The sequence below is a fragment of the Pseudonaja textilis genome, chromosome 2 (assembly GCF_049901715.1).
Source record: "Pseudonaja textilis isolate UNSWEBS1 chromosome 2, rPseTex1.2, whole genome shotgun sequence".
In the NCBI taxonomy this organism is placed as follows: domain Eukaryota; kingdom Metazoa; phylum Chordata; class Lepidosauria; order Squamata; family Elapidae; genus Pseudonaja; species Pseudonaja textilis.
In genome coordinates, this window is record NC_141991.1 from 120,367,100 (window position 1) to 120,394,347 (window position 27,248).

The 27,248-nt window shown below is 40.0% G+C and overlaps 1 protein-coding gene across 2 annotated transcripts in view; it reads left to right on the plus strand.

The window, feature by feature from the left end:
• The window catches only part of PECAM1 (platelet and endothelial cell adhesion molecule 1), a 67,772-nt gene extending 40,738 nt beyond the window's left edge, over positions 1–27,034 (plus strand). Inside the window, exons 10-16 of one of the 2 annotated variants that reach the window (XM_026711076.2) lie at positions 4,097–4,124; positions 5,076–5,149; positions 6,147–6,206; positions 7,771–7,839; positions 9,685–9,738; positions 18,219–18,241; positions 24,513–27,034. In XM_026711076.2, coding sequence (XP_026566861.2) covers positions 4,097–4,124; positions 5,076–5,149; positions 6,147–6,206; positions 7,771–7,839; positions 9,685–9,738; positions 18,219–18,241; positions 24,513–24,542 — 338 coding nt within the window. In that variant the 3' untranslated portion in view covers positions 24,543–27,034. Of the gene's footprint in view, positions 1–4,096; positions 4,125–5,075; positions 5,150–6,146; positions 6,207–7,770; positions 7,840–7,921; positions 8,065–9,684; positions 9,739–18,218; positions 18,242–24,512 lie in introns of those variants that run through there. The other variant, XM_087925076.1, reaches the window with a different exon arrangement.
• Positions 27,035–27,248: the final 214 nt, after the last annotated feature.

Sequence of the window (27,248 nt, forward strand, 5' to 3'; positions counted from 1 at the left end):
CTTTGTCCGCTTTGGATTTATTGGCAATATCAAGGGCAGTGATTGGTAGGTCCAGTTGGGTGACTTCAAAAATGGCGTTGACCGGGCAGGGTCTTCAGCTGGGTCAGGCAGGGGCAGCGGCTAAGAGCGCCTGCGTGGGACAATGTTTTACCCGGGCGGTGCACAAGTCTATACGAGTATGCTGCTAGGAAAAGGGTCCATCTGGTCATTCTGGGGGACAGAATTTGAGGGGTCTGCTTGTCACCTGCTAGTAACCCTAAAAGCGGTTTGTGGTCGGTGACTAGCTCGAAAAGTGGCCAAAGAGAAATTGTGAAATTTCTTCACCGCTGTAACAGCTGCCAAGGCTTCTTTATCAATTTGACTGTAATTGCGCCTGTTGCAGAGAGCGCCCTGGAAAAAAGCGATAGGGGCCTCGGAGCCGTTGGGCAGTCTCAGACTTAAAACTGCCCCAATGCCGAAAGGAGATGCGTCTGCGGCCATGTCAGTACTAATGGGAGGTTGGGGTCAAACTGGATAAGCACTGCCTCTGATGTGAGTAGCGACTTGACTGCGCGGAAAGCGGAGTCTCTTTGTGTCCCCAGTGCCAAACCGTTTTTTTATCCAGAAGTCTGTGGAGGGGTTCTTGCCACAGAGGCTTTATGGGGCAGGAATGACGCGTAAAGTTCAAGAGCCCCAAAAAGGCCTGCAGTTCTGCTTTGGAGGTTGGAGTGGGTGCCTCGTATTGCCTTAACCTTGGACTCCAGGGGTGAATGCCTGAGGCGTCAATTTTATAACCCAGAAAGTCCACCTGTCTAGTGGCAATGGCACATTTTTCTTTTTTTTAACTTGAGGCCATGCTGCCTGAACCTCTCCAGGACTGCTCTAACTTCTCTGGAAGAGTTGGGGTCTGTTCTGGCCGAGACTAAGATGTCATCGAAGTAGGGTACTACTCCAGGAAGGCCCTGTAAAATCCGCTCCATGAGGGATTGAAAAATGCCTGGGGCAACACTTACGCCAAACTGGAGACGCTTGCACCGGAAAGCACCCTGTGGGTGACAATGGTCTGAAGTTCTGCCGCTTGGTCATCAACAGGGAACTGTTGATATGCTTGAGACATGTCCAATTTGGCAAAGATAGTGCCAGGTTCAAAAGTATGTAATAAATGCTGAATGACGGGTACTGGATAAGCGCTAACTTGCAAGAATTTATTGATTGTGGTCTTGTAGTCTGAGCAAATTCTCAGGCTACCATCTTTTTTAGGGGTGTGACGATGGGCGTCTCCCATTTGGCGAAGTCTGTAGGCTCCAGGATCCCTTGTTTTAATAATTTATCTAATTCAAGGTCTAATTTAGGCCGAATGGCGAATGGAACTCTGCAGGTTTTAACCGAATTGGGACTGCCTGGGGATCGACTGAAAATGAGATAGGGGTGCCATTATAACACCCTAACTCATCACTGAATACGCCTGAGTAATCAGCAAACAGGAGTCCGTGTCAGAGGTTGAGGTAGCATGGACTCCTGTTAGACCTAACCCGAGGTGGGGAAACCAATCAAGTCCCAAAAGTGTAGGGAGGTTGCCGCTCACTACCACTAGAGGTAGGTGGCCCTTAAAGGTTTTAAAATTAACAAAAACTTGCCTCTGCCGATTACAGGAATGGTCTTCCCCTGGTAGTCCTTTAGGCTAAGCTGGCACTTCTGGAGTCGGCTTCTTGATAGGCTGGGTTGAAGCTCCTTGAGGGTGTTCCAGGAAATAATGGAGAGCGCTGACCCGTGTCAACCTCCATGTTGCAAGGTTTACCTTCTAATAAGACGGAAAGAGAGATTTTACTAATAGAATAGCAAGTTTGATTAGTGCGGCAGTTTAATACTTGCCTTTTGGGTCCGGCATGTGCGAATGAAGATGCCCTTTGTGCTGCGTTGTGTGAGGCTTGGCATACTCTTGCAATGTGCCCCTTCTTATGGCAGTTGTTGCAAGTGGCTCCTTTGAATTTGCATGTGGTCCTCAGGTGAGGTCCACCACAGGAAAGGCACAGGGTGATGTGCTTGGATGGCCCGGTGTTATCTTGTCTGGTCTCCTGCTCGCGGCGCCTGGCGCTTGTGAGGCGGTGAATGTCGGCCTCGCCACTTGGGTCTTCCTGCGTGACCACCTCTTCTGAGTGGACGGGAACTGCTGTTTGCTTGGTGACAGGACCTTGATCTCGGTGGCTGAATGAGATGCCATCTCCTCTGCCAGGGCTACCTCGATGGCTTGAGCGAGGTTAAGGTCTTTTTGGCGAGCAGCCGCCTTTGTAGGTGCAGGTCCTTGACCCCGCAGACCAGCTGGTCTAGGAGCATGTCATCAAGATAGCTGCCAAACCCACAATGGAGTGCTGCAGTCCTGAGAGCAGCCATGTACTGATTGATGCCTCTTTGTCCCCTGCTTCCTCATTCTGAAGGTGAAGCGCCTGGCAATCTGTGAAGGTCTAGGAGAATAGTGGTTAGTAAGGATTTCTAACAGTTCTGTCCAGGGACATTCTTTAACTCACGTGGAGCCACAAGAGCTGTGGCTGTATCAAGACGATGGCTCCACAGTAGGTCAGGAAATATGCTTTCTTTCGGTGTTCCCCTGCATCAGCCAATCCGATGGCATCATGTAATAATTAAACCGATTCTTGTATGATTCCCACTTCTCCTCATCTGGCTTGAACGCTGGGAAGGCTGGATTGGAGTTCATGTTGTGGGTCTACTGGTTAACCTGTTGGATAAAATGCTTTTCTCTGGGTAGCAGTAGAGGTTTAGTGCCTGTGCTAGGCAAGTGCTCTCTCTCTGGGGTAGCAGTAGAGGTTTAGTGCCTGTGCTAGGCAAGTGACTTCAGCTCTGGGGAAGTTTCGCAATTCCCTTCTCTCTCTCTGGGGATCAGAAGGTGTTTAGACTGCAACGGTCATTGGCAGCGCCTTTTGAAATTGCGCCTGTGTGGGCGTTAGCGATTTCCTAATACAACGCTGTGTTGCATTTGAATGTGCTTCAGCTGACAGCTGTTTGAATTTCGCGCCTAAACGGCACGAGCGGCTGCGGCTCGCAGCGCCACACTTCCTCTGTAGCTTATGCTAACAAGCGGCTACAGGCGCTTCTCACTTTCACTAGCTTGTTTGCTGATCGCTTTCTCTCTGGGTTGCGATCAGCGTTTGCCCTTATTTTGGCTGATCGCTTCTCTCTCTGGGCTGCGGATCAGCCGTTTTAGTGATTCAGCTCGCTCTCATTTCGGGCTGATCGCTCTCTGGGTTGCGTCAGCGTTGCCTTATTTTGGCTGATCGCTCTCTCTCTGGGCTGCGGATCAGCGTTTTAGTGATTCAGCGTCGTTCTCATTTCGGGCTGATCGCCTTCTCTGGGTTGCGTCAGGCTTGCCTTATTTTGGCTGATCGCTTCTCTCTGGGCCGCGGATCACGCGTTTTAGTGATTCAGCGTTGCAGCTTGCCTCTGGTAGCGATCCCATCCTCGTCGCCAGTATTAAGTATGGGAAATAAGAGGCTGAACCAGGGCTTAGTGCAACAAGGTTTATTTACAAGGACTGAACGTGCTTGCTCAGCCTGGAACTGGCTCGCAGCGAACAGCTCAAGGGCTGGACCCAGCAGCCTGCTTTTATAGCAGGCTGCTGGGGAAACCCAGCCAATGAGGAGGGGCAGCCGCCCCCGCAGCGCGAACGGACCTTGGTGGGAACTTCTTCAAGGTCCAGGGACATAACAGGGAATGTGTATGTTACTGTTCATAAAACTGATTTCTGGTCATTGGTTCTCTATGGGTTATAGAGATTTTTGTTGGTTTTGATAGCAACATTTTTACAAATGTTGTCTTTCAAGATTTTTTTCATAACTGCCCCATTTGCCATTTTACATGGCCCTACTTTACAAACTCTATTGTTATTTCTGATAGCTATGATGACAAATTATTCTTTAAGAAGTTAGAGAAAACTAACATGAGTTTAAACTAAGATCCATCTGCTTCCAAAGTTCTTTGTGCAGTGTTAGAGTAACAAGTATCAGAAGCACTTTTCCTCCATGTTCATTTGTTTATACAACTGCCTTTCTGTTTCTGCACTGCAACATAATAATTTATTGTTTTTTTCTTCCCCCTTATCAAGCGAAAAGCATTTCTACGGAGTTGGCTGTGTAAGTTGGAATTCAATTTTTTATTGATGATATATGTATATCGGTGATGATGATGATGATCATGATCATGATGATGTCATCCATTCAATCATATCAGATTTTTGCCAATTCTATGGGCCAGGTCTCTCCACGTCTTCCAATCTTGCATTACTTCTTTGAATTTTTCTGTGGTTGGTGTCAGCTTTGATGGTGTCCAGCCATTGTGTTCTTTGGCGGCCTGGTTTCCTTTTACCGCTAACTCTTCCAAACATAATTGCTTTCCGCACGTATATCTATAGGAAGCAATAAATAAATTCCTACCGTTATTCTGTAGGAACACACTCATTGATCTGCCCAAATGACACAACAAATAATTTAATTAATTAGTTAAATTATACGAATGTTTTGAGAGCATTAAGAAAGTTTCTACTATAGAAGTGGTCCATTGGGAGATGTAGAACTATTGAATTAAGAATATTCGGTAAAGAAGGAAATCAGAGTTCAGACATTTCCCCAATTGTACCTCCCCAGGAAAAAGGTGAAGTGGTGAGGAATATCACAGAGGGCTAGAAAAGTATCAGGAAGAAACCTCAATAGTTGCCTTCTGCTAAATGGGTGTTTTGTGAGTGGGCGTGTCAGCCATTTGGTGGAAGAGCCTATAACACGATTGTAATATTCCCGAATAGATTCACCAGTTCAGAAAAGTCGCCTATATGGCAGGAGTCCCCAACTCCCAGGCTGTGGACTAGTACCAGTCTGCAGCCTGTTGGAAACTGGAAGTGGTGGGCATACATGTGAAGCTCCCACTGCCACTGATGTTTCTGCTGCTGGTCCGCAGAATCAGAAAGGTTGGGGACGGCTGCTCTATGGCATCAGAATGGTATCCAACTGTATTTCTGAGACTCTGGATAATCCGGTGTGTAATTTGTAATGCAAGCGCCTCTTTATTTCCCTTGTTCTCTTTCATTTTAGATCCAAAAGAGCAACCAATTCAGTGGATGGGAAACGGATAACAGGACAAAATAATGAAGGAGAATTCTATTATGGTAAGATTATTTGCTTTCTTAATGCCCATTATAGATTTGGGCACTTCCTCATAGAAGCTATGAAATACAGCCATCCATTGTGGAAATTGGCCTCTCTAACTTAATCTGCCCTGGCAACAAAGCCAAATAAGAATTTGATCTGCACCAAAGAATATCTCCTTTCATGCCAGTTTCTGGTAGGAGAAGACCCACAGGACTTCTGTGATTAGACTTCCCATCCTATGAGTGTCATCCAAAGACAAGCGAAGTGGGGAAAGAGAAATAGACTCAAGAAAACGGGCATCAAAGCTGCTCTTCACACCACATTTTTTTCCGGAAGTAACACCCTTTTAGTAAAGCTGCCCATGGCTTTACCAAATAATTTGCTCCCATTTCGTCTCCTGCTAGCCACAGGTTGTCAGAGAAGTGAGAGCAATAGCATTTTGGCACAATTGGAGAATTGTGACACTGAAAATCAGTGCTAAGGACCAGAAAGGGGACATGCAACCACCACTGGCTCTCACCCCGGGTCTTGGTCCATTTTAGATTGACCAGACAACACTGATGGTGCTAGAAGAAGCTGGTAAACACAACTGAAGCAGATAAATGTTGGTGTTGAACGTTGAAAATGTTGATGGTGCCTCTCCTCTAAATTCACTTGGCGGGTCCTCTCCAATCTGCAATTAGCTGATCATGCGGAAGAATCCTTTATTGTGTAATGCCAACATAATGCCAGCATTGCCAAGATGATGACAGCAATGATAGCGGTCCAGTCTAGGCCCAAGATCATTAACTCCTCTTGGCCCAGTGGAACAGTTGTGTTAATGTAACCAAACATGGGACTGTAATGGGGAATTACTGACAGATGCATTTTTTTCGGGGGTAATTCCTTAGAGACTAGTTGATAATTATAGCTGAAAATAAAGAATGAGAATGGTCAGAATCTGAAATGGGTAAAAACACTAATTCTCTCCCCGATGCTCCTTTTTGTCTTTCTATCTTCATTTTTGCCATTTAGGTTCGGGGTATAATGAAGATGGTGAAAAAAATCATATCAGTGCAAAAGAGGATAATAGAGGTAATATCTTTCTTTGGGTTTCCACATCAAATTTTAACTTTTTAGTGTGGTGCCTTTCTCTACTTGTATCCACCTATGGGATACACCCCTTGGCAACAGGGTTTTTTCCCCTCCTTTGATGTTACCTTTATTTTACACTCCACCCATGTACGGTACATCCTCGAATTGCCTTTAGGTGTAATTATGCTAAAGCCACATTTCCTTTCTTAAGCCAAGGTCACGCAGAGCAGTTTAGAGATGTGTAAAATGTGGTCATGTCTGGCTGACAATTCTTTTGCAGTGCAGTCAGGTAAAATAAAATAAACATGAAGGAGGAAGATCATCCTAAAGGAAGTCTCTCTTTGTGGTTGCTAGAATTGACACCAGCTTAATAACACGTAAGTTCAGAATAACCTTGAGGTTCCTGAAGTGGAATATACGGAGTTGGAAGGGACTTTGGAGGTCTTCTAGTCCACCCCCCTGCTGAAGCAGGAGACGCTCTACCATTTCAGACAAGTGGCTGTCCTGTCTTTAAAAACACCAGTTTTGGAGCACCCACAACTTCTAAAAGCACCCATTCCATTGATTAATTGTTCTACCTGTCAGGAAATTTCTCCTTAATTCAAGGTTGCTTCTCTCTTTGATTAGTTTCCATCCATTATTTCTTGTCCTGCCTTCTGGTGCTTTGTAAAACAGATTGACACCCCCCCCACCTTCCTTTGTGGTAGCCACTCGAATACTGGAACACTGCTATCATGTTTCCTCTAATTCTTTTTTTCACTAGATTAGACATATCCAATTCCTGAAACTGTTCTTCCTATATTTTTGTCTTAAGCCCCATCTTTGTTGATCCTTTCTGCACTGTTTCTAGAGTCTCAACATCTTTTTAATATTGTGGAGACCAAAACTGGATACAGTATTCCAACTGCGGCCTTACTATGGTTTTATAAAGTGGTACTAATACTTCAGATGTTCTTGATTCCTATCCCTCTGTTAATGCAACCTATAATCAGTCCATCAATTAATAATCTATAAGAATTATAATATAGTCAATAAAACCTATAATCAGGCAGGCAATTAATCAAGGGAAAAAAGAAAGATTTACAGGATTGAAACTAAGAAATAACAGATAAAACTAGCATAAATATCATAAGATATTTATGAGATAAATACAAAATAAGCATTTAGATTTTTCCCCCATTAATCATTGTAGTGAAGGTAGGTTTTTACTTCATTATCACTGTGTTACTATTTTTGATGTGTTGGTTTGTTGGTTAGTTATACTTCTTTTGGATACTCAAAAGTTGTGCTGGTATGGTGTTTTTTTTCCTTTTCCATCAAACCACGGCTTAATGTGTTGCACGAATACACACAGTGTCTTATTCTGCTGGTTTATACATCATACCAAGCCGTAAAGTGTTTGCTGGAGGAAAATGCACATATTTAGTCATTTAGACAAAGGCCTGTATTGTTTTTATAAGTCAGTGGGAATAAGATCAATTTGAACCAACGGCAGACATATGCAACTTCTCGGTTGTTTTGGAGTCCAACCGAAACAAAAGTTTTCTTACTCTGCTTGTGGCAGGATCTGACCTTGAGGTTCCTGAAGTGGAATATACGGAAGTACAAGTATCGGTGCCTGACCCTTACCGAGGTAAGGAGGACGTCTTGGGACACAGTGTGTCCAGAACAGCTGTGAGATTGATGGTAGTTCCTGAAATTGTTTTTTTTTTCAGAAGCAGCCCCAATTAGGCCTGGATAAACAGGAAGAAATACACCTTCAAGAGCCAGCAGCTCTCTTCCTTCTAGCTTGTTTATTAATTAACAAACCAGCCTTTTATCCTGTTCATTGTGACAAGATGGGCCACCTCATGCACTGAAACGTTAGCCTGAAAAAGCCATCAAAGCTATCCCGTTCATTTCTGCCTTCAGCCTTCCGAACAGCAGATTAAATCAAACATTAAGTGGGCCATTCTCATTTCCTTTTTGCTTCCAACGGTTTCGCAATTGGGTCTGAAAACTTACCCTTACTTCCAGAGCAGAGGAGGTTTGGGGGAAGAGGGAAAAGAAATCAAGCATACGCAATACCCTCAGTTCATGCAAAACTATCCTTCAGGGCCTGTTTCTCCTGTACTAGGGCTTGAGTTCTGCTCATCTATATGTGGTCTATATTATTTTTCCTATTGGCCTAGCCATCCTCAGTTCAGTCAATAGCCTCGTACCTGAAGCCCTTATTGGAGTATTTCCATCCTGCCATTCATTCAGTCAACAGAGGCTCTAAAAGGCTTGTGTGATGTCTCCCAGTAGACAAATAAATGGATTGGTGTGAGCGGGAAAATACCCCATGCCCTGGGGAGGGGGGGAATAGAAAAAGGGTGCTAAGGACCAATTTATTTGGGCAGTTGGGGGGCAGTAAAAATGCCCCACCCCAATTAGTCAGCCATGTCTTGGGATTTCTCCCAGCAGATTTGAAGACACATCTGGTAATGCCTTGAATCCAGAGTCTTAGGTATGAGCAACCTAGGCAAGATTGTGATTAGTTCATGTTAGTTTTGTGAGTGCTTGTATATTTATGAACTTAGAAAGTGGGCCACACCTTAACAGAGCTTTTATAGCCTCATAAGCAGGGATGATCTCATTTGATATTTTAAACAGAAATCCTTAAAAGGTTAAAGAAAAAAAAACCTTCCAAGCTGTCATGCCAGCACATTTCCTTTCTTCTACAAAACGAGACTGAATGTCTCACTTCCAGATTTGAATAAGGTTCCAATTTTTTTCTCTCAGTTTGGTGCAGGCATTTAATAATGGCATCTTGGTTGTTATTAAAAATGTATCTTTGTATATGGCATTATTGAAAGCGTAGGATCCTCTCATAAAAAATAAATGATGAATGAGTGATGGATATGCTTTCCTAGATAAAATTGTTAGCCTATCATTTTATGAAAGATTTGTAACAGGGAGGAAAATACAGAAGGAGCCTTCTGGATTACCTAAATTGTATTTTGATCAGAAGAATAATTTGCCAGAGAATTAATTGCTTGAATTAAATATGTTGTTTATTAGATGCATTCATAACAATCTTTCAGGAGGACAGAAAAAGAGGAAGGTATAGAAATAAATTCTGTTCACATTTGCAAGAGATAACTGACAAATCATTTCCACACAAGTGGTTTATAGCATTTTCTGGAGTCATCTAATCAGTCTTCTGCAAAAAATAACAGCAATGAGAACAGGCTGTATATTACTTTATAAAGGGCTGAGTGATGCTCTGAAGATGCTAGAAGCCAAGGAAGTCACTGATGCAGAAGACCTCTGCAGATTAAACTATGGGTCAGTGCCTCACCCACTGGTTAGAGACCAAACAAAATAAAGAAAGTATGGCCTGCCTCAGCTATATTGGAAGCAGCTCCACTGGTCAGCTTCCCTGCCACCTTTAATTATAGTTCAGTTTGACCCATTTAAAGATAGTTTCTGATTCTGCACTGATTTTATTTTCTAGCTCCTGTAACAAATAATGAGACGGTTTATACTGAAATCAGAAAAACTATTAATGGTAAGTAAACAAAGGGGAAAAATTAGATTGAAAAGTTAAGTATCTCTACCTGGTACTTTTACACCTATTTTTGTAAAGAAAGATGAAAGCAAAAATAATGAATTCATAGATTGCAAACTCATACCCGACATAATGAATATTCTTGGAAATAAGTCTCATGAAATTCTGTGGAATTTAAATTCTGAATATATATCTGCATAGGATTATAGAAGAGAAACTAAGGCTTATATTTTTTCTGAGAGTAAATCCTATTAATGGGATTTACTTCTGAGTAGTTATAAAGTCAGGGATTACTGTGCAGGCAGTTATTAAACTACTCATCAACATCACGTTGACTGTGCATCTCAGTTCATCCTTTAAGACATACCTGGTGTTATTCCTGTTCCAATTATTTTGATCTGAGTAAATCTCTCTGAAGTTCCTTGTATGCAGTCATTTAAACTTGATGTCATCATAAATTGTGGTTTTAAAACCTTCCTTGCTTGTCATCCAACAGAACGCCTCATTGTTGCTTTCTATTCCTAATTTTTCTTCCCTTTTTAAATGATGGTAAATTGTCCTGTGGTGAATTGGCTGTGGCAATAGTGTCCAAATTAAGATAATTTGAGCCTGGTCATTTGTGTCTCAAATGAGAAATCTGGGTTGATTTCTTGATGATCTCTTTAATTGTTTTCTTGTAATTACTATTGTTCAGGTACGCCACTTATTTTTATCTAGGGATGAATGGCAACCTTTCATTAATTTGCACAGGAAACAGTACATATCAATTTGTACATCCTTGCCAAATATACAAGTTTTTATCTCCCCAAATATGGGATGGTGATCTCTATCGCAATTTTATAACCAATAATATTTTATTCGGAGTTTTCTTTTTTTATGCATAGGATTTTTAACCAAATTTAAGTTTAAACTTTTGGGGGTGTTATGTCTTACTGAACTTTGTCTTTTATGGTTTTGGAAAAACTGATGTGGAAAAAACTGCATATACTAAAAAACCCTCTTCAAATATAGAAATGAAAATATGGAAGGTTTTAAGGAATATGTGGATATCTTGCTGACTGGCTGTTTTCTATATTTGTATTTATGCTTCAGTCCTAAGGGTCTTGGAATAATACTCCAGGGAAGATGTTATCTTCCTAGCTCCTGTAACTCTTATGGGCTACCAATGTTGGCGGGAGAGAGGGGGAATAGATCAGAAAGTAGATATTTGGTGTACTGTGAAAGTAAAAGCCTTTTCAATCTATAAACATATAAACATCCCGACTTGGAGGAAAAGTGGTATCAGCTGGGAGGTAATATCAATACAATCAGTCCTCAATTTGCCACCATAATTGAGCCCAGAATTAAGTTGACCTATCCAACATGGGATCATGTGACTGCAGGAGGGGGGGGCGCATGACCATTTACGACAGACAGGCTGCTCTAAAGGATATAAAGCACCTCTTCTGTGGGCATTGTAACTTTGAACTGTTGTAAAATGCCTGGTCCTTAAATGAGGAGTAATGTTTCCATTTCTTAAAGTGCTCCAAAAGTGTTTTGTCCAGAAGGCAACTGGGCTTTCTTGTTGAAACCAAAAAAAGTCCAGTTGCCTTTTGGGGAAAAACACCTTTGGGAGAACTATGACTCAATAGATATTTCTTAGAATGCAAAATTTGACTTGCCTCAGCTTGGCTTGGTTTAAAGAATTACTGATAGGAGGATTTTTCTTTCTCTTCCGGCCTCCTGCTACATTTCTTTTTTCCATCATCACCTAGGGTGAGGTATAGGCTGCTATATTTTATGCAACAATTCTCTTTTGGGAAAACGTATACTAAAACAAATTTCACTACTTCATCATCCTAAATGAGTTTGTGAAGGGCAGGTCTTGCTTCAAATCTTTTAAAATCAGTATTTCATTTGTTATAAGGAAGAAAATTTGTTTAATCAATGTCATTTGATTAAAATGTGATCTGGATTTGATTGGTGAGAAGCACCCCTTAGTTTTATATTCCACCTTCTCTCTTGCACATATCCGGCTGAAACTTCAGTTATTTTTGGAAATGTAGTAAGACTGTATTGTTCTAATTACATCTGTTTTTCCTGTGGGATACACAGGAAAAGTGTTTCAAATAGATAAGCAGGACATCATACAACATTAAAAGCAGTTTGGAAGTTTATTATGTTACTTATTGAATCATAACTATGTTGACTTTAATTACGGAGATAGTTCATAATGGTATTTATATAAAAACACACATTCCGCCCATACAGGAGAATCAACAAAACAAAGAGGTGGGGAAATATCTTGGCCTATGAACTCCATTTAAAAGCTCTGCTAGCTCCTGAGATTCTAAAAAACAGAGACTCTGAGTTCTAGTCCTTCCTTAAGCATGAAAGTTGAATAGGTAACTTTGGGCCAGTCACTCTCTCCAGGGATGTTCACTGCCTTGAGTTATTTGTAAAAATAATAAGTGTGGCCTTCTGGACTAACAAAACTTCTGAACTAACAATTCCCAGAGAATTCATAATTCTCAAGCAGCATGCTCAATGCCAATGCCAACAGACATCTGGAAGCTTCCACCCCCATTTCACTCATAATTGGAAAAGGTACTTATGTTATTTTCCTTTTTGTTTTTGCCCATTTGACATCTACAGGCCAAATAATAGGGCTCACCAAATTTCCTATGTTGTGCACTTCACTCTGTTTATGGAACCTTTTTCTCTCTCTGCAGTATGATAGAGGTGAATCTGTTGTGTGTGTGCTCTTTTGTTGTGCCTTGAATATTGCCCACTTGTATTTGAACATTTGATATCATGGAAGGATGTAACTGACTGTGAAAGTTAGTTTGTTCTATTAGGCATTATTCAAGTGAGATCTATCTTTCTCTCTCTCTTGACTTGCTGTTTGAAAAGACTTATTTTATTTCCTATTCTATTCTACTTAGTTGATGGTTATACTTTAAAGCTGCATACTACCTTGAACATATTCCTGTATTTAAAAAATCAGGGTACTTGTCATATTATAATGAAGAAAAGCACTATTGCGGTGTCTCTCCCAGTTCTTTTTAAATATGCACATCTAGGATGAGGATTATACTGTTTATGTCTTGCTATTTAATAACCACAAAACCTCCTGGGTGTTGATTCGGTAATTGAGTGACAGTATCTAGAAGCCAATAGGAGAAAAAAAAAATCAGCAAATCAGTGATACCAATTGATAAGAATTTCAAGGAAAAAAATCAGAACGAAACCTATGGTTTGAACTACAATTCGTTTCCCTAGAATTGTAGACCTGGAGATGGCCACACAGATCTGCAGTGTTCAATGTTTAGGAAACCCAACGAAACCCTCCTTGAGTGGTGGGTATGCACTAAGTTCTAACAAGCCTCTAGAGCAGGGGTATCAAACTCAAGGCCTGGGGGCTGGATTGGCCCATGGGGTGCTTAGATTTGGCCTGTGGGGCCATCCTGGAAACAGCAAAGGACCAGCCCGCAGTGCCTCTGCCTGCAAAAATGGAGCTCACAAGGATCGCACACAGCCCTCCCAAGCTCCGTTTTTGCTGGCAAGGAGTTGCAGGAGGCTGTCCTCACCAAAAACGGAGCTCAGGAGCCCATTTTCACTGGCAGAATGCTCAGGCCACCACAGGTGCCCCCCTCGACACGAGTGATCTCATGCTGGCCACGACCACCCTGGCTGTACCCACCATGGCATCCCAAGGTCAAAGATAACCTGGTGCGGCCCTCAATGAAATTGAGTTTGTCACCACGTCTCTAGAGGTGAAAAATCTTTTATAGGTGGACTGTTCCCTTTTGTTGTGCAGAAAGTTTCCCCCAATATTTAAATAAAATTTAGTTTGCTGCAACTTATACCTTTTCTTTCTGGTCCTTAGTTACATTGGCCATGGAAAATAGTTCAATGCCATGAATATGGCTACTATATTTCCTAAGTCTTTTCTTCACACTGTCATCCCAAGGCCCTTCTGTCTGCCTAGGGCTTGTCCTCTATCATCCATATTACTGCCCTCTGAATCCACTCCGACCTGTCAGTACCCTTTTGGAAATGTGCCAAAAAATCACACAGACTACTCTGGACATGGTCTCAACAGCACCAGATTGAAGGGAACAATTATATACCTGTTTCTGATAGCATAATTCATTATGTCTCCTATGCTGGAACATTTCTGCTGTAACCAACACAACCTTGGTTATGGCCTAAAGTATTTTCACAAAATTATATCTTTATTCGGCTTATATTTTGTTTCCTACTGATCTCTTTCCCCTCCATTTTGGCTATCTCACACAACCAACCATCTACATGTAAAACCATGTCTTCGACTTTAAAAACGCACTTTGTAAACTGGTAAAGTATATTTTGGTGCAGTGATATTAGGTTTATTATCTTTTTTTTAAAAAAAATGCTATAACTCTAGCCCACCCCAAGTTGTTCTAATCAACAACTTTGTGCTATACGGTGGAAAAATGACTCAGTTTTTAGGCGGCACGTTTTGTGTCGAGACAGGAAGAGCTCAGTTTAACATTCTGTCACCCACAACATTCTGTGGAAAAACAAATATTCTCAGCAACACCAAGCATGAGAAAACCTTGTTGCATTTTCAGAGCTCTAGAAACCTGTCGTGCCAATTTCCTGCTTCCAAATTCCAGACCTTCAAAAGGATGCTCTTATATGAATTAAGATTCCTCCTAGCAAATACCAGCCTGATTTGGAATCCCATGAAAGCGTTAAACATCATTTAAAAAATACTAGGATTGGATATTTTGTCCAGTTCTGGAAGAGTAGATGGACATAGCATCATAGAATTCATAAACTTCATGTGTACTTTGCTCATTTCTTTATATATGTTTGGATTTACATTTGTGCAAGAACCTTTATGGTGCTTGTATGCTGATCCAATCTTTAAATCTGGAATGCATTTGCCAAACGGCTATTCTACAGTAACTTTGTTAAAAGTGCAGGTGTAAATTATATTCCTTTCTTTGGAACTCCTACATTGTTTCCTTATGAAATAAATATTTGGAAACATAATACAGATAACCTTCAACTTATGATCATAATTGAGTCCAAAATTTCTATTGCTAAGCAAGACAGCTGATAAAGGAAATTTTCCCCATTTTACAACCTTTCTTGTCACCTTTGTTAAGTAATAACTACAGTTGTTAAGTTAGTAACATGGTTGTTAAGTGAATCTGGCTTCCCCGTTGGCTTTGCTTGTCAGAATGTCACAAAAAGTTATCACATGACCCTGAGACATTGCAAGCATCATAAATACATGCCAGTTGCCAAGCATCCGAATTTCAATCACATGACCGTGGGGAAGTTTCATTGGTCATAAGTGTGAAAAACAGTCATAAGTCACTTTTTTCAGGACCCTTACAATTTCAAAAGGTCACTAAATGAACTGTTGTAAATTGAGGACTACCTGTATGCATAATCAAGACAGACTGGTAGAGAAGATACAAGCATCTCTAGAATCAAGACAGCACTGATATCTGAAGCATTTATCGTTATGCTGTAGTAGTCATAATGTGAAAAGTGGTCATCAATCACCTTTTTCAGCCCTGCTATAATTTCAGATGGTCACTAAACAAATAGTTGTAAGTCAAGGATTACAACTGCAAGCAGGCAGTGTTCAAATTTTTCATGAACACTGAGTGAGCACCTGAATGAAGGATCAGCATTACATTCTAAGGACCTAATGCAGCAGTAAGGAAGATTACCAGCTAATGGGGTACGTGAATAATAGGAAATGCAGCCCCATCACATCTGGGGAGTACTAGATTGAGGAAAGCTAATTTAAAGTGATCTAAAGCCATATTGGGAGATGAAATAATTTAGCTGTTTTAATATTAACAGATTATGCAGCAGAGAAACAATTAGGTTAGACTTCATCATAAAATATTGCTGACCACTCACCATAGGGTGAGTAAAACATGGGATATCCGTTTATTTTATTTTTTTCAATTTTCCATCTCCCATAAAATTAGCGAACAACCTTTCATTTGGAGCTCTGGAAATATACAAAATTTATAATTTCCTCCTTCCTGGCAAGACAATAGTTAGCACCCTACAAAAGTCTTGGGTAATTTATTTCAGATACGTTATTTCAAGTGACTCTTTGATCTTAGCTGGTTGAAGGGGATTATTATTCTGGAGTTTATCTTCTTTACAAAATTCACAATTGCTTTCCATATCTTATGTCTGCCTTGTTAGTGAAGACCATGCTGGCTGGGGGTTATGGAAGGTGAAATCAAACTCATCAAATTGGAGAAGGTTGAACAAAAGGTTGAGCCACATCCTCTGTCTGTTTTTTCTTGCCATGTATATATCTGTGCAAGAAACCTCTATTTTTCTGAATAAATTGGAGAAGAGCCTGGGATCGACATGAAATAGAGGGTTTCTAACTTTAGAAGGTGCTGCAAGGGAGTGGGAGGAGGAAAACATTTGCTTGCTTAATTTTTAGGCTTATATCCCACCTTTTATCCAAAGCTTAAGGCTCCATGGAAAGCCACAGAGAAGATCTGGGAGAAATTAGGTGATGATAGTTACCATATATAGTATGTTATAAGGGAAAGGAAGAAAGCATTACAGGTAGTCCTCAACTTATGATCACGGACCATGGGAATGCTGCAACTGTCATAAGTGTGAAAAATGGTCCTAAGCCACTTTTTTTCAGTGCCATTGTAACTTCTAACAGTCTTTAAATCAATGGTTATAAATCAAGGAGTATTTGTAGAAAGAAACTTAGATGCGTTCTGCCTTGATTCTCTTCAGATAATGAAAAATGCAATCAGGTTTTCATGATGTTATTATAGACTAATTCAATAGAGTTACAGATTTCTTGTGAAGGATGTTTGCTTAGTCTACTCAAAGGGATGACACATGCATAACATTTCATTTTTTCTCTTTTCCCACAAGTACCATTTTCTGTGATCTATTGGGCTGACAAAAAGTGACTAATCAAAAGCCATTCCCCGAGTTTCCATGGCCGACAACAAACTTATTTGGAGCAGCAGGAGTTTTGTGAGAGAGTTACATATAGAGGGTATATCAAGAATAGCGTTGAAGGACCAAAGGAAAGGCCATATAAAGGCAACAGTCAGATAAGAGGGGCTTGAGCCCTTGTCAAGAAAATATCTTGAGAACAACATTTCATCTCAGATAGGGTTCTCTCTAGTTCCCACAAGGTGAGGGAAGGGGATGCACATTAACTCTTGCAAGACTCTGTTGCCATAGCTGTTACAGTACTATTGTTCTGTTTTTCTAAGAATCTTGTGAACTATAGTCGGATGAGTGTAGTGGAATGTAGTCTGGATTCCCAGGAGGGAGGGGCTGCATTCCAGAGGGAAAGAAGGCAGGGATGCATGGGAGGTTTGGTTGGGAGTAAGAGAGTTTAAACAGGTCCTCCCTAACGATTTCCAATTGTGGTCACATAGCTGTTTTCTGGCAAGATCTCGGTCCATAGGTGAGGAACAATAAAGGAATCTACTCAGAAATAACTCCATGTGTCAACAAATTTTAGCCATTCTATGTGCTTATGTCACAGAGAACTAGGGAAATTTCCAGTGAGTCAGTTTTGTGTAAATAATGGACATAAGCCTTGTGGGAGGAACAGGACTGTATGGCATGGGTTAACATTTTTAATTTTAGAGATAAAGACACTCTCTGGTTGGATGTTGCTTGCTTTTCTCAGAATGTTTTTCTACATTATTCCACATTACTAAATGTACTTCTCTGGTCCCCTGGAGACTTATATCATCATAAGCATTGCACCTAGTTCATGCATCCGATCTGTCATATGCTTCTTTTGGCAAATTATATTAATTACCATTTCCCAAGTATGGCCATTAGTATTAGTGCTACAGGGAGGTAGTTGGAATAACTGTTGCTTAGGGGTTGTCCTTGAAACATTCACCAGTTAGGGGGACCATTTTCTTTTTTGTTTGCTCTGCAGATAAGATGAACTGGGCATGTTTATGAATTACTGTAATACATTTTGCTTTTTTTAGCCTCATGCATAATGATTTGAAAGTAAATTGCTCAGGTTTATGTAGGAGTTCAGGAAAAGGAATATAAACAGTCATCAAATCAGAATGCTTTGGTCAATTTTTTCTTGATTTCTGAAATTGATATAAAGAGTTGATTCATCAAAAATGTTCTGGCTCTCAACAAATTTGCTACCAACAAATGACTGCTATGCTATTGTCAGAAACAATTAGACCTGACTGAATAAGTTACCTAGTTTGGGTAATAAAATGTCTGAAAGAAAACAAGCAAGCTCAAAGAGCACCAATAATCCTCAGACTTTACTTTTCCTTATCTGAAAAATGAAAGTTAGGATTATTTAAGCCTTATCTTGAAATGCGAGGTAAATGTACATAATTAACAATTTAAAGGAAAATCTTAGAGTGCTTGAGTGTACATTTGTCTACTAAAGTGATAATTTTAGGAGTGGTGATTTTTAATCTATATCTTATGATTTTCAGATGCCGGGGAGAACAGACATTCTGTAAGTATATTTTTCATTTGACTAGTACACATTGGGAGAAGTGTGTAATATTTCAGTTGCCAAAGCAGAAGCCAAGTTGTCTGGAATTGATTCATAAATATGTGTTAAGCCTATTGCACTTCATTAAGTGTATTCTTGCATCTGTGGGCTGTATATTCTAAATAGACAGAAGGGAGATGTGATAGTTTTAATCAGCAATGGGATTCAAAAAAATTTACTACTGTTTCTGTGGGTGTGGCTTGGTGAGTATGGCAGGGGAAGGATACTGTAAAATATCCATTCCCTCCCCACTCCTCAGGGAAGGTTACTGCAAAATCTCCATTCCCTCCCCTCCCCACTAACCTGCTTTCCAGCTCTGTTCTCCTGTGCAGGGCAACAAAAGAAGACCCAGCTGATCAACCGGGACACGGGAGGCAGGGAATAGGTGGGGGCAGGGCCAGTCAGAGGTGGTATTCTGAACTACTCAAAATTTCTGCTACTGGTTCTCCAGAACTGATTAGAACCTGCTGAATACCACTCTGGTTTTAATGCTTGAAACAGTTTCAAGGATTACATTGTCCTGGATTAGGAGCATGCAAGTTCACTAATACCAGCTTGTATGTATACTGTATACTGTATTGTACTGTGAATTAGGACAGTGTGTGATAAACGAAATATATAGTATACTTACAAGCTGGGTATTATTCAACTTGTACATTGCCAATTCAGGTTATCCTGAAAAGGTTTCTGCTGTTTTTGGCTGTCTAATGCCAAATTACTGCTATTTCTTTGTCTGTGGTGCTGGAGACAAGCTTCCCAGAAAAAAAATGCACTCTAAAAAGTTTGATAAACCTGTTAAAAGAAGCATGCAATTAATAATAGCAAAAAATAAGGCTAACTAAATGCACATACAAAAAAAAGGCTGTTGAGACTCTAGAAAGGGTGATGAATGGTTGCAGGAACTCAGTATGTCTAGTCCAATGAAGAAAAGGACGAGGGGTGACATGACAGCAAGTATTCCAATATTTAAGGGGCTGTCACAGAAAGGAGGGAGTCAACCGATTCTCTAAAGCACCAGAAGGCAGAAGAAGAAGAAGAAACAAGGATGAGAAGTTATCAAGGCAAGATCCAATATAGAACTAAGGAGGAATTTCCTGAGAGTGAGAACAATGAATCCGTGGAATGGCTTCCATTCAGAAGTTGTGGGTCACTGGAGGTTCTTAAGAAAAGATTGGACAGCTATTTGTCCAGAATGGCATAGGATCTCCTGACTGAGCCGAGGGTTGGACTAGAAGACCTCCAAGGTCCCTTCCAACTCTGTTATTCTGTATTCTATTCTTATGTTGCATGTTCACAGAGCAGTAGGTGGTTGGACTTCCTAGTGTAGATGGCGCTGAATGGGAAAGGAAAGCGCATCATGGAATCTACAGTCACTACCCTGAAACTGCCTAGTATTATGTTGTATTGGAGGAGCAACACTGCCTGGCCTCAGGGTGGATATGCTGCAATGATAGGCTGTGGGTTAAGTGCGATTAATGCTAATACATTTTCCAATTCAAGGACAGGGAGGAAAGCACAAAGATGTGGCCATGAGAAAGCACCCTGAGGGATCAGGAACCAGCTTCCACTGGGAAATAAGATGATTTTAATTTATCCTCTTACCCTTGAGCTCTTCGTGTCCCTTTCTGAACTATCCTAGAGAATCTTTCAATGCTCCAGAGCAATTTTTCAGGGGAACAGGGGAATTTGCAAACAGTATCCCTCTCCTCCTTCAGCATCCTGTAATTGCTGAACTCAAGCCAACATATATTTAGGTCGAATATTGAGAACACTTCCTAAGCACAAATTCAATCATGCAATCAACTGCTCTGGAGTCTCCTTTCTTGATAGCTTTCAAGGGTAATCTAAACTAGAGCCTGCCCTTTAATTCTAAAGCTTTTTGCCTCGGGATCCTTTCTTCAAAATTCAAGATTCAGCTGATCATCTGAACAAACTTTGTTCATCATACAGTAACCTTGTTGAGAATGGTCATATAACTCCTGTGGCCTGTTAAACTCTGTTGAGGTATTTCCAACAAGGGAACAAGGCAGGTATTGGTGTGAGATGAGTGCTGTGCAGATCCCACAGTTACTGTAACTGGAGGATTGCAGTTGTAAGCAATTTCACTATATCCCTGTACTTAGTTGTTGTTTCTGTGCAGTGAGTTCATATTAGGAATCTTGCTGTTTGGGGCTTGTTTAAGATGCCTTTTCAGCTTGCTTCACCTTCCAATTTGATGTGAACCTGTTATAACAGTTTGCTGGCATGAGTAGAAAGAAGAGGCAGAGTACAGAATTCTGATGAGTCATTGTGAGTTTGAAAGAACTTTGCCACCATAGTGTGTACAGAAACATTGAGAAAAAGATACGTTTCTTTTCTCTCTCTCTTTTTTTTTAAGATCAGGAAGATATCTGTGAGTTTAGACCCAGACCTGAGAAGGCAGAATAAGACTTATAATTATTGACTAGCAAGCAAGTTCTGATTGGTTGACATTCATCTGTCAGCCAATCAGTTCTCTAGAGATATTTCGTACTGTCCTGAGAGGGCAAGCCTCATTGGCTAGTATTTTTCCTTGACTTGCAAATATGAAACATGCCTTTCCTCATGAAAAGCAAGAAAGCGGTTTAAACATTGTAGGTTTTGTGTACACCTGATGAAGTGGATTATAATTAATAAGAATTTATACCATTGTTAGTTTAATTCTTTAAGATGTTAGCAGCAACAAACTAACATCACTATCCATCTGGTATTTATGATGGATAGTAAAGATGTTGCTTCACTGCATCTTTACCAATTCCCAGCAAAGCTTGTGTTTGTTTGACAAAAAGTGCAAAATGAAATTAATTGTGTAGTTAAAAGAGGCTACAAACAAATGTTGCAATTTATATAAGTTGAACTAACCTGTTTAGAAGATGCTCCGATAGGAACTGAAATCAGCATAGCTGATCAATAGCCATCCGTATAATTTAATAGATTCCCTGTTAAACTTCTATTATTTCTGTTATTTGAAATCAAACTAAACTAGGAGAATTTCACAAAGTATAATGAAACTTGAAGCAAATGTGAACTATGTAGATATTTGGAGTTCTTTTAAGAGATGTCATCCTACTTTCCAGTGGACATAAAATAAAAGCTCATAGAACTACTGTTTGTCACTATCCACTTCAGATTCCTGGATGACTGAATTTCTCCGTGAGGCATACTACTTATGATCTATAAACTATCCCAAGTTAGTTTTGAAAGTTTCATGGGCAAATTTTGAGTTACTCAGAAAGGAACTGGGTGTGGGTTTCCTTCCTGGAATCAGAACTGGCAATCTTTCTGTACTGTTTAATATTACTACCATTTTCTGAAAACATATTAAAAGGAAATATCTTAACAATAAGGGAGCTACTTCATGAAACACTAATTTAATATTGTTTGGTTTGCCTCAGAAGTACAACTTCATTTTGTAGACTATGCTCCTTCAATCTTTTACCTCCTTGTATAGATGCATTTGTTTATTTTATTGAGATCTTAGTACGATATAAAATGTGTTTTAAGTGAAAAAATGAGAAAGATGTAAACTGACTTTATACTGTCCATTTCAAAGAAAATGTTAAAAATGGTAATGTGAGATGCTTAGGAAATATTCAAACACCCAAAATTGAAATTCTAGAATAGGCATTGGATATTTGTCTTAGAAATGCATATTTGTATACTCTTAATGACGCAACTCATAATGCTGTTGGAATGTACCAGCTTCTTTCTCTATTACAAAGTAACAATCCCTAAAAAGGGAGATGTTGTTACTTCCAGGTAATGATGGGATGTGCCCTTTGGAACAATATTCTCCCCATGATTAGACTGGCCCAAATCATCCAGTTTTTCAGAAAGTTTAAATTTTTTAAATACATTCCTAGACAAGGGGGTTAGGTGGCTTATTGGTGCCCTTGAAAACTTGTTGTTTTATTGTTGGTTGGGTTTTGCCCTCAATTGCCATTATGGTCTTTATATACTGTTGTTTACTATGGTAGTGTCAGGGTTCCGACTGATGCCCTAATTAATCAGGTAGTTCTTATTTGATATTGTATTTTTATGTGGTGTTGTTAACCACCTTAAGTTGCCACAGCAAGGCGGGTGGCCATATAAATCAAAGGTATATAATAAAAATGCATTTCTTTATCTTATACTTGAATTTACACTCAGTGGTGGGATTCCAATTTTTTTACAACTGGTTCTGAGGGCGTGGCTTTGTGGGTGTGATAGGGGAAGGATACTGTCTAGTCAGAGGTGGTATTTGCTGGTTTTCTGAACCACTCAAAATTTCCACTACTGCTTCTCCAGAACTGGTCAGAACCTGCTGAATACCACCTCTACTTACACTATGAGTAAAGCTGGGAATTTTTATAATGTAAAACAAATATCTAAGAGGATGGGACATGGTAATGATTTCTAAAAACTTGCATGACATGGAGAAAATCTAGAGCCAAGTTTTTCTTTCTGTCAAACCCTCGATCAACTTATGAAGCCAACTTGTAGAACATGAGGTCATATTATACAAAAAAGCTAAACTTCATATTCCAAGAACCTACCTTATGCTATATGCAATAATAGTTCGATATCCGTGCTTCACTACGAAACTATGTGGTCAGGCTTAGTTTTTGGGGAGGAAAGTAGGGGGGGGCGGAATTCTGCCTCTGCTTACCAGCATTCATCGGTTTTCATCTGGCTAGCTTCCTGTCAGTCTGTGAGAGAGATGAGGGCTGTTTGGAAACTGAAACGGTATTTGTTGTGTGAGCAAGAAGGAGACAGCAATGAGCCTGGGCATGGCTTAGCTCAACTGTTCTGTACTAAAGCTACTTGGTGCTGTGGAACTAAAATTGAAACTCCACTCCTCTGCTTGTGTTTTGCATTTGGAACAGATTTCTTTTCAGGTAGGGAGGGGGAGTAGAACTCCTTAGCATCAGAGCATGTTAATAATAATATATGAAATACTAATGCTCTGATGGTCATTTCAAAAAATCCTTTCTTAGTGAGCACCTAGAAGCCAAGAGGGAAATAAGTGCCATATTTCAAGTTTGTAGGCTTTACAGTTCTGGAGATTTTGTGAAGATGCGTGAGTGATATTTCCTATGTATGTATATATGTATGTATATGTATATGTATATGTATATATGTTTGGTATTCAGCTTTGTTCGGGTATTTTCCCACGTCATTATAGTTGTGCTTTTAAAGTTGTAGCAACATTTCGGCAGAATCTCATCTGCCATCATCAGGCTTCTGTATAGTGTTCGTCTGTGAGTTAGACTTTCACAGCTGTTTCTGTTTTAAATTTGGGGCTAGCCTACTGCTGTGCCAGAATGGTTTCTTCATCCTGATTGGTTGGGAGTCTGGGTCTGTGTTTATTGGTCTTGGAGTTTGCTGTGTTCTGCTTGATTGGTGTTTCTAATATCTTCTGTCTGTTTTGTAGCTTTTTTTGTCTTGATTGGCTGGCAACATTGTGTTTCCTGTATTGGAGGCAAGATACACAGGCATCACATCAAGACTGCCTTCAAAAAAGACCTGAAAGCATGAATAGAAGAGATGACTCCACCAGACTGTCAATTATCTGGAAGCCTGCACTCTCAAACAAAAAAATCTCCACACCACAAGCCAGGCAAACACCTGGACACAAACAGACCTCCCCTGATACCTCCAGCTCAAACACACCCCAACCAGGCACCCAGATGAACCCTAGCTTCCTAATAAATGATGGCCATCCGTTTACTCGGAGCCAAGGCGCATTAAAAGCCTCCAATACAGGAAACACAATGTTGCAATCAGGATGAAGAAAAAACCATTCTGGCACAGCAGTAGGCTAGCCCCAAATTTAAAACTGAAACGGCTGTGAAAGTCTGACTCACAGATGAACACAATACAGAAGCCTGATGATGGCAGATGAGATTCTGCCGAAACATTGCTACAACTTTAAAAGCACAACTATAATGACGTGGGAAAATACCCGAACAAAGCTGTATACCATACACACATATATATAGTTAAGACATTGTATGACGTGCTAGAGCAGGGAATTCTGGGAGCTGAAGTCCACAAGTCTTAAAAGTTGCCAAGTTTGAAGACCCCTGTGCTATAGGATAAGACTATCAGTGGTTGCTGATAATGCTGAATACACACCTCACAGAATGGAGATTTCCATTCAAAGAAATACTGCATTTATTGTGTGTGCTATGTTTCATTAGTTCTTATAACGTTATACTCTCATTGCTTGCAGAGAATAGAACCTTCTCCTGATGGGACTTAGGAAAAGGTGGCAGAGGAAATCTGTGAAAACAAGATGGAGGATGTCCTACCTGTTCCAGTTATTCTGCAGCATTTAGGTGCTTTCAGAAGTCGCACTTTGCTTGAGCGGTTGGTAACCCCTGTGGGGTGAACCGAGCATCTACAGTATACAGTACTTTTGCTGTTTGCCATTGCCATCCCATAACCCAGTGAGGCACACTTTCCAAATGTTTGTTCCATATTTTCTTTAATGCCATTCTTAAATGGAAGCATGTTTTTTACAAGAAGTATTTGCCATCTTAGTTGGTTGTTTTTAATCTTTCAAGCCAGAAAATAAACCTACCAGATACATTATGTGGTAGTAACTTCCCTGTCCTAGAAAACCATTTAAGCAGTCTGGCAATGAATTTGCAGGCACAGTTGATACTGCTGGTATCAACATTTCAAAGCAGTGGCTTCCAGATTGAAATGTGGTCTACACAAATCTTTCACATGGAAAAGCAAAATGTTGTGTAACATTTCATGTCACTTTTGCACCATCAATGAAATGTGTCGGTTCTCCTTGGCCAGATAAGTGGTAAGAAATGTTTATTCATGTGCCTGTCTTCTGTCACAAATATCCGTTTGCCATGGATCAAAAAAGTGCCCTTAAAGGAGCTGCCATTTGAAATGTGCAATTAGATAGAGCTATTACTTGCTCTAACGAATAGCTTTTCTATTACATCTGACTCCTCAGAGCTGGACAGTTCCCATAAGAACCAAATGCCATTCTGGCAATAGCTTTTAAATAAGTACATCTGTGCTAAGAGTTTGATTTTTTCCCCCCAAGAGATTAATCAATTGTGGTGCAGCCTTGAATTTTAATTGCTGCTTGTCAAATAATCCCAAATAATTTCTTTGAACTCTAAAATCCTCATGACTGGTGAGCTGCTTGGTTATGTCTACAAAACCAAGGCCTGACAACAATAATAGTAATGTTAAATGTACAAATCACTCTAAGGCATGATTTACTTATTCATGGTTTCCTAAGTCACAATGATCTGGTTCCCGCAGTATGCTAAGCCATATGATGAAGTATTCAATAAGCCAAGGTTAAGTGATACGTACTATATATAATACTGACACAGTGCACAGATATGATATTACATTAAACAAATATGGGGACAAAACAGTAACAGGAGCCCGTTTCCTTTCTGTTTCCCCAAAGCACATTCAACATAATCAGTGTTCATAGGATCTTGATGCAGTGACTATGTGTATGTGTTGTTATTTCAAAGTTACATGAAAATAAATGGAGGAATAGCTAGTTGGCATGACCCCCATGCTATCTCTGGTGTCCATTCAATCTATTCCAAGGTAGCCTTTGCATAAACCAGAGGCTCTAGGACAATGGCAGCATTCTTGATTCTCTGCCACATTGGCTGGGGCTGTGGGAATGACTGATTATCCTGAACCACAAGTTTTCCAACATTGTCTTACTTTCTTGAAACAATCCTTGGACCATATTTGCCTATAAGCTGCTGTTTTTGCCATTGCTTCTTCTGAGGATCAAATCTCTGGAGAGCAGACTCTTGATGACAATTTGCCGTTGGAATAAATTATCCACATTCAAGTCTGGGTGAAGTTTTGTCATTCAAGTTTATCTCATTGTTAACTGATGGGAAGAATGAAATTCAATGGGAATTTGTAATATATATTCCATGTGGCTTTCATTTGAGTGCTTTGTATTGAGTTAAAGACAGGAAAGATTTCAGCATAATTTACTGTGCCAGTACAAACGCAGGATGAGCCATATTGAAAGAAGGCAGTGAACAAATCCTCAAAGATAATTCTTTAAGAAAGTAGGCTTTGCTTAAAAATCAAGATAAATGCCTCAGTGATAAAAGCAGTTCAAAACTAAATCAATTATGGAGACAGAAAGCAGCTTCTCCTCAACTGGAGGTTTTCAAACATATGCTGGCCCAATACTTAAGGATGCTGTAGCTCTGGATCTCCTGAACTCAGCAGAAGGTTGGACCTCATGATCAACAAGAGCTTTCCAGTTCCGTTTTTATGATATCTCTGATCAATTAATATTTTATTAGTGTTTAGGAATAAGCACATACACACAATCCAGTATAACAAAGAAAAAAAATTACTATTGGTAAAACATGAATAAATTCTAATGTACCATAAAGTCAAGTGTTAATCTTTTTTTTCTGTTAAGTGGTCTATAAACAAACATTGTGATTATTCTCGTGGTCTCTGTAGATTTGTAACATCATTTCTAACGTGAAGAATAATGTTCATGTTGCAAGAAACTTTATTGTGACTCAGAAAGAGTGAGTCTATTTAGGTCCTCATAAGCAAAATATTAAAATGCTGTACCCCAGCTTTTAAGCACAACATGAAATCATGCTGCAGAATCTTTGCAACATCCCTCTTGATGTGCAGACAAAATCCAGACCATGCTTTCCTATTCAGATGTTATTCTATATAATTTGATGTGGTATTTTATTAAAGAAATAATTTGAATGTCATTTGTGAAGAATCATTTTTTTTCCCGCTCATTATATGGGCGTGAGCTTGGATATACTAAAATGGAGGTGGGAGTGGGCTTTATAGACACCCTGCAGGTCTTATCTGATTATTATATTATCCAGTTATTATTATCTGGTTAGGAGAGTGGTGACTGAAACATATGAAGAAGGGCTGCAGGATATGTCTCGTCTAATGAAGAGAAGAACTG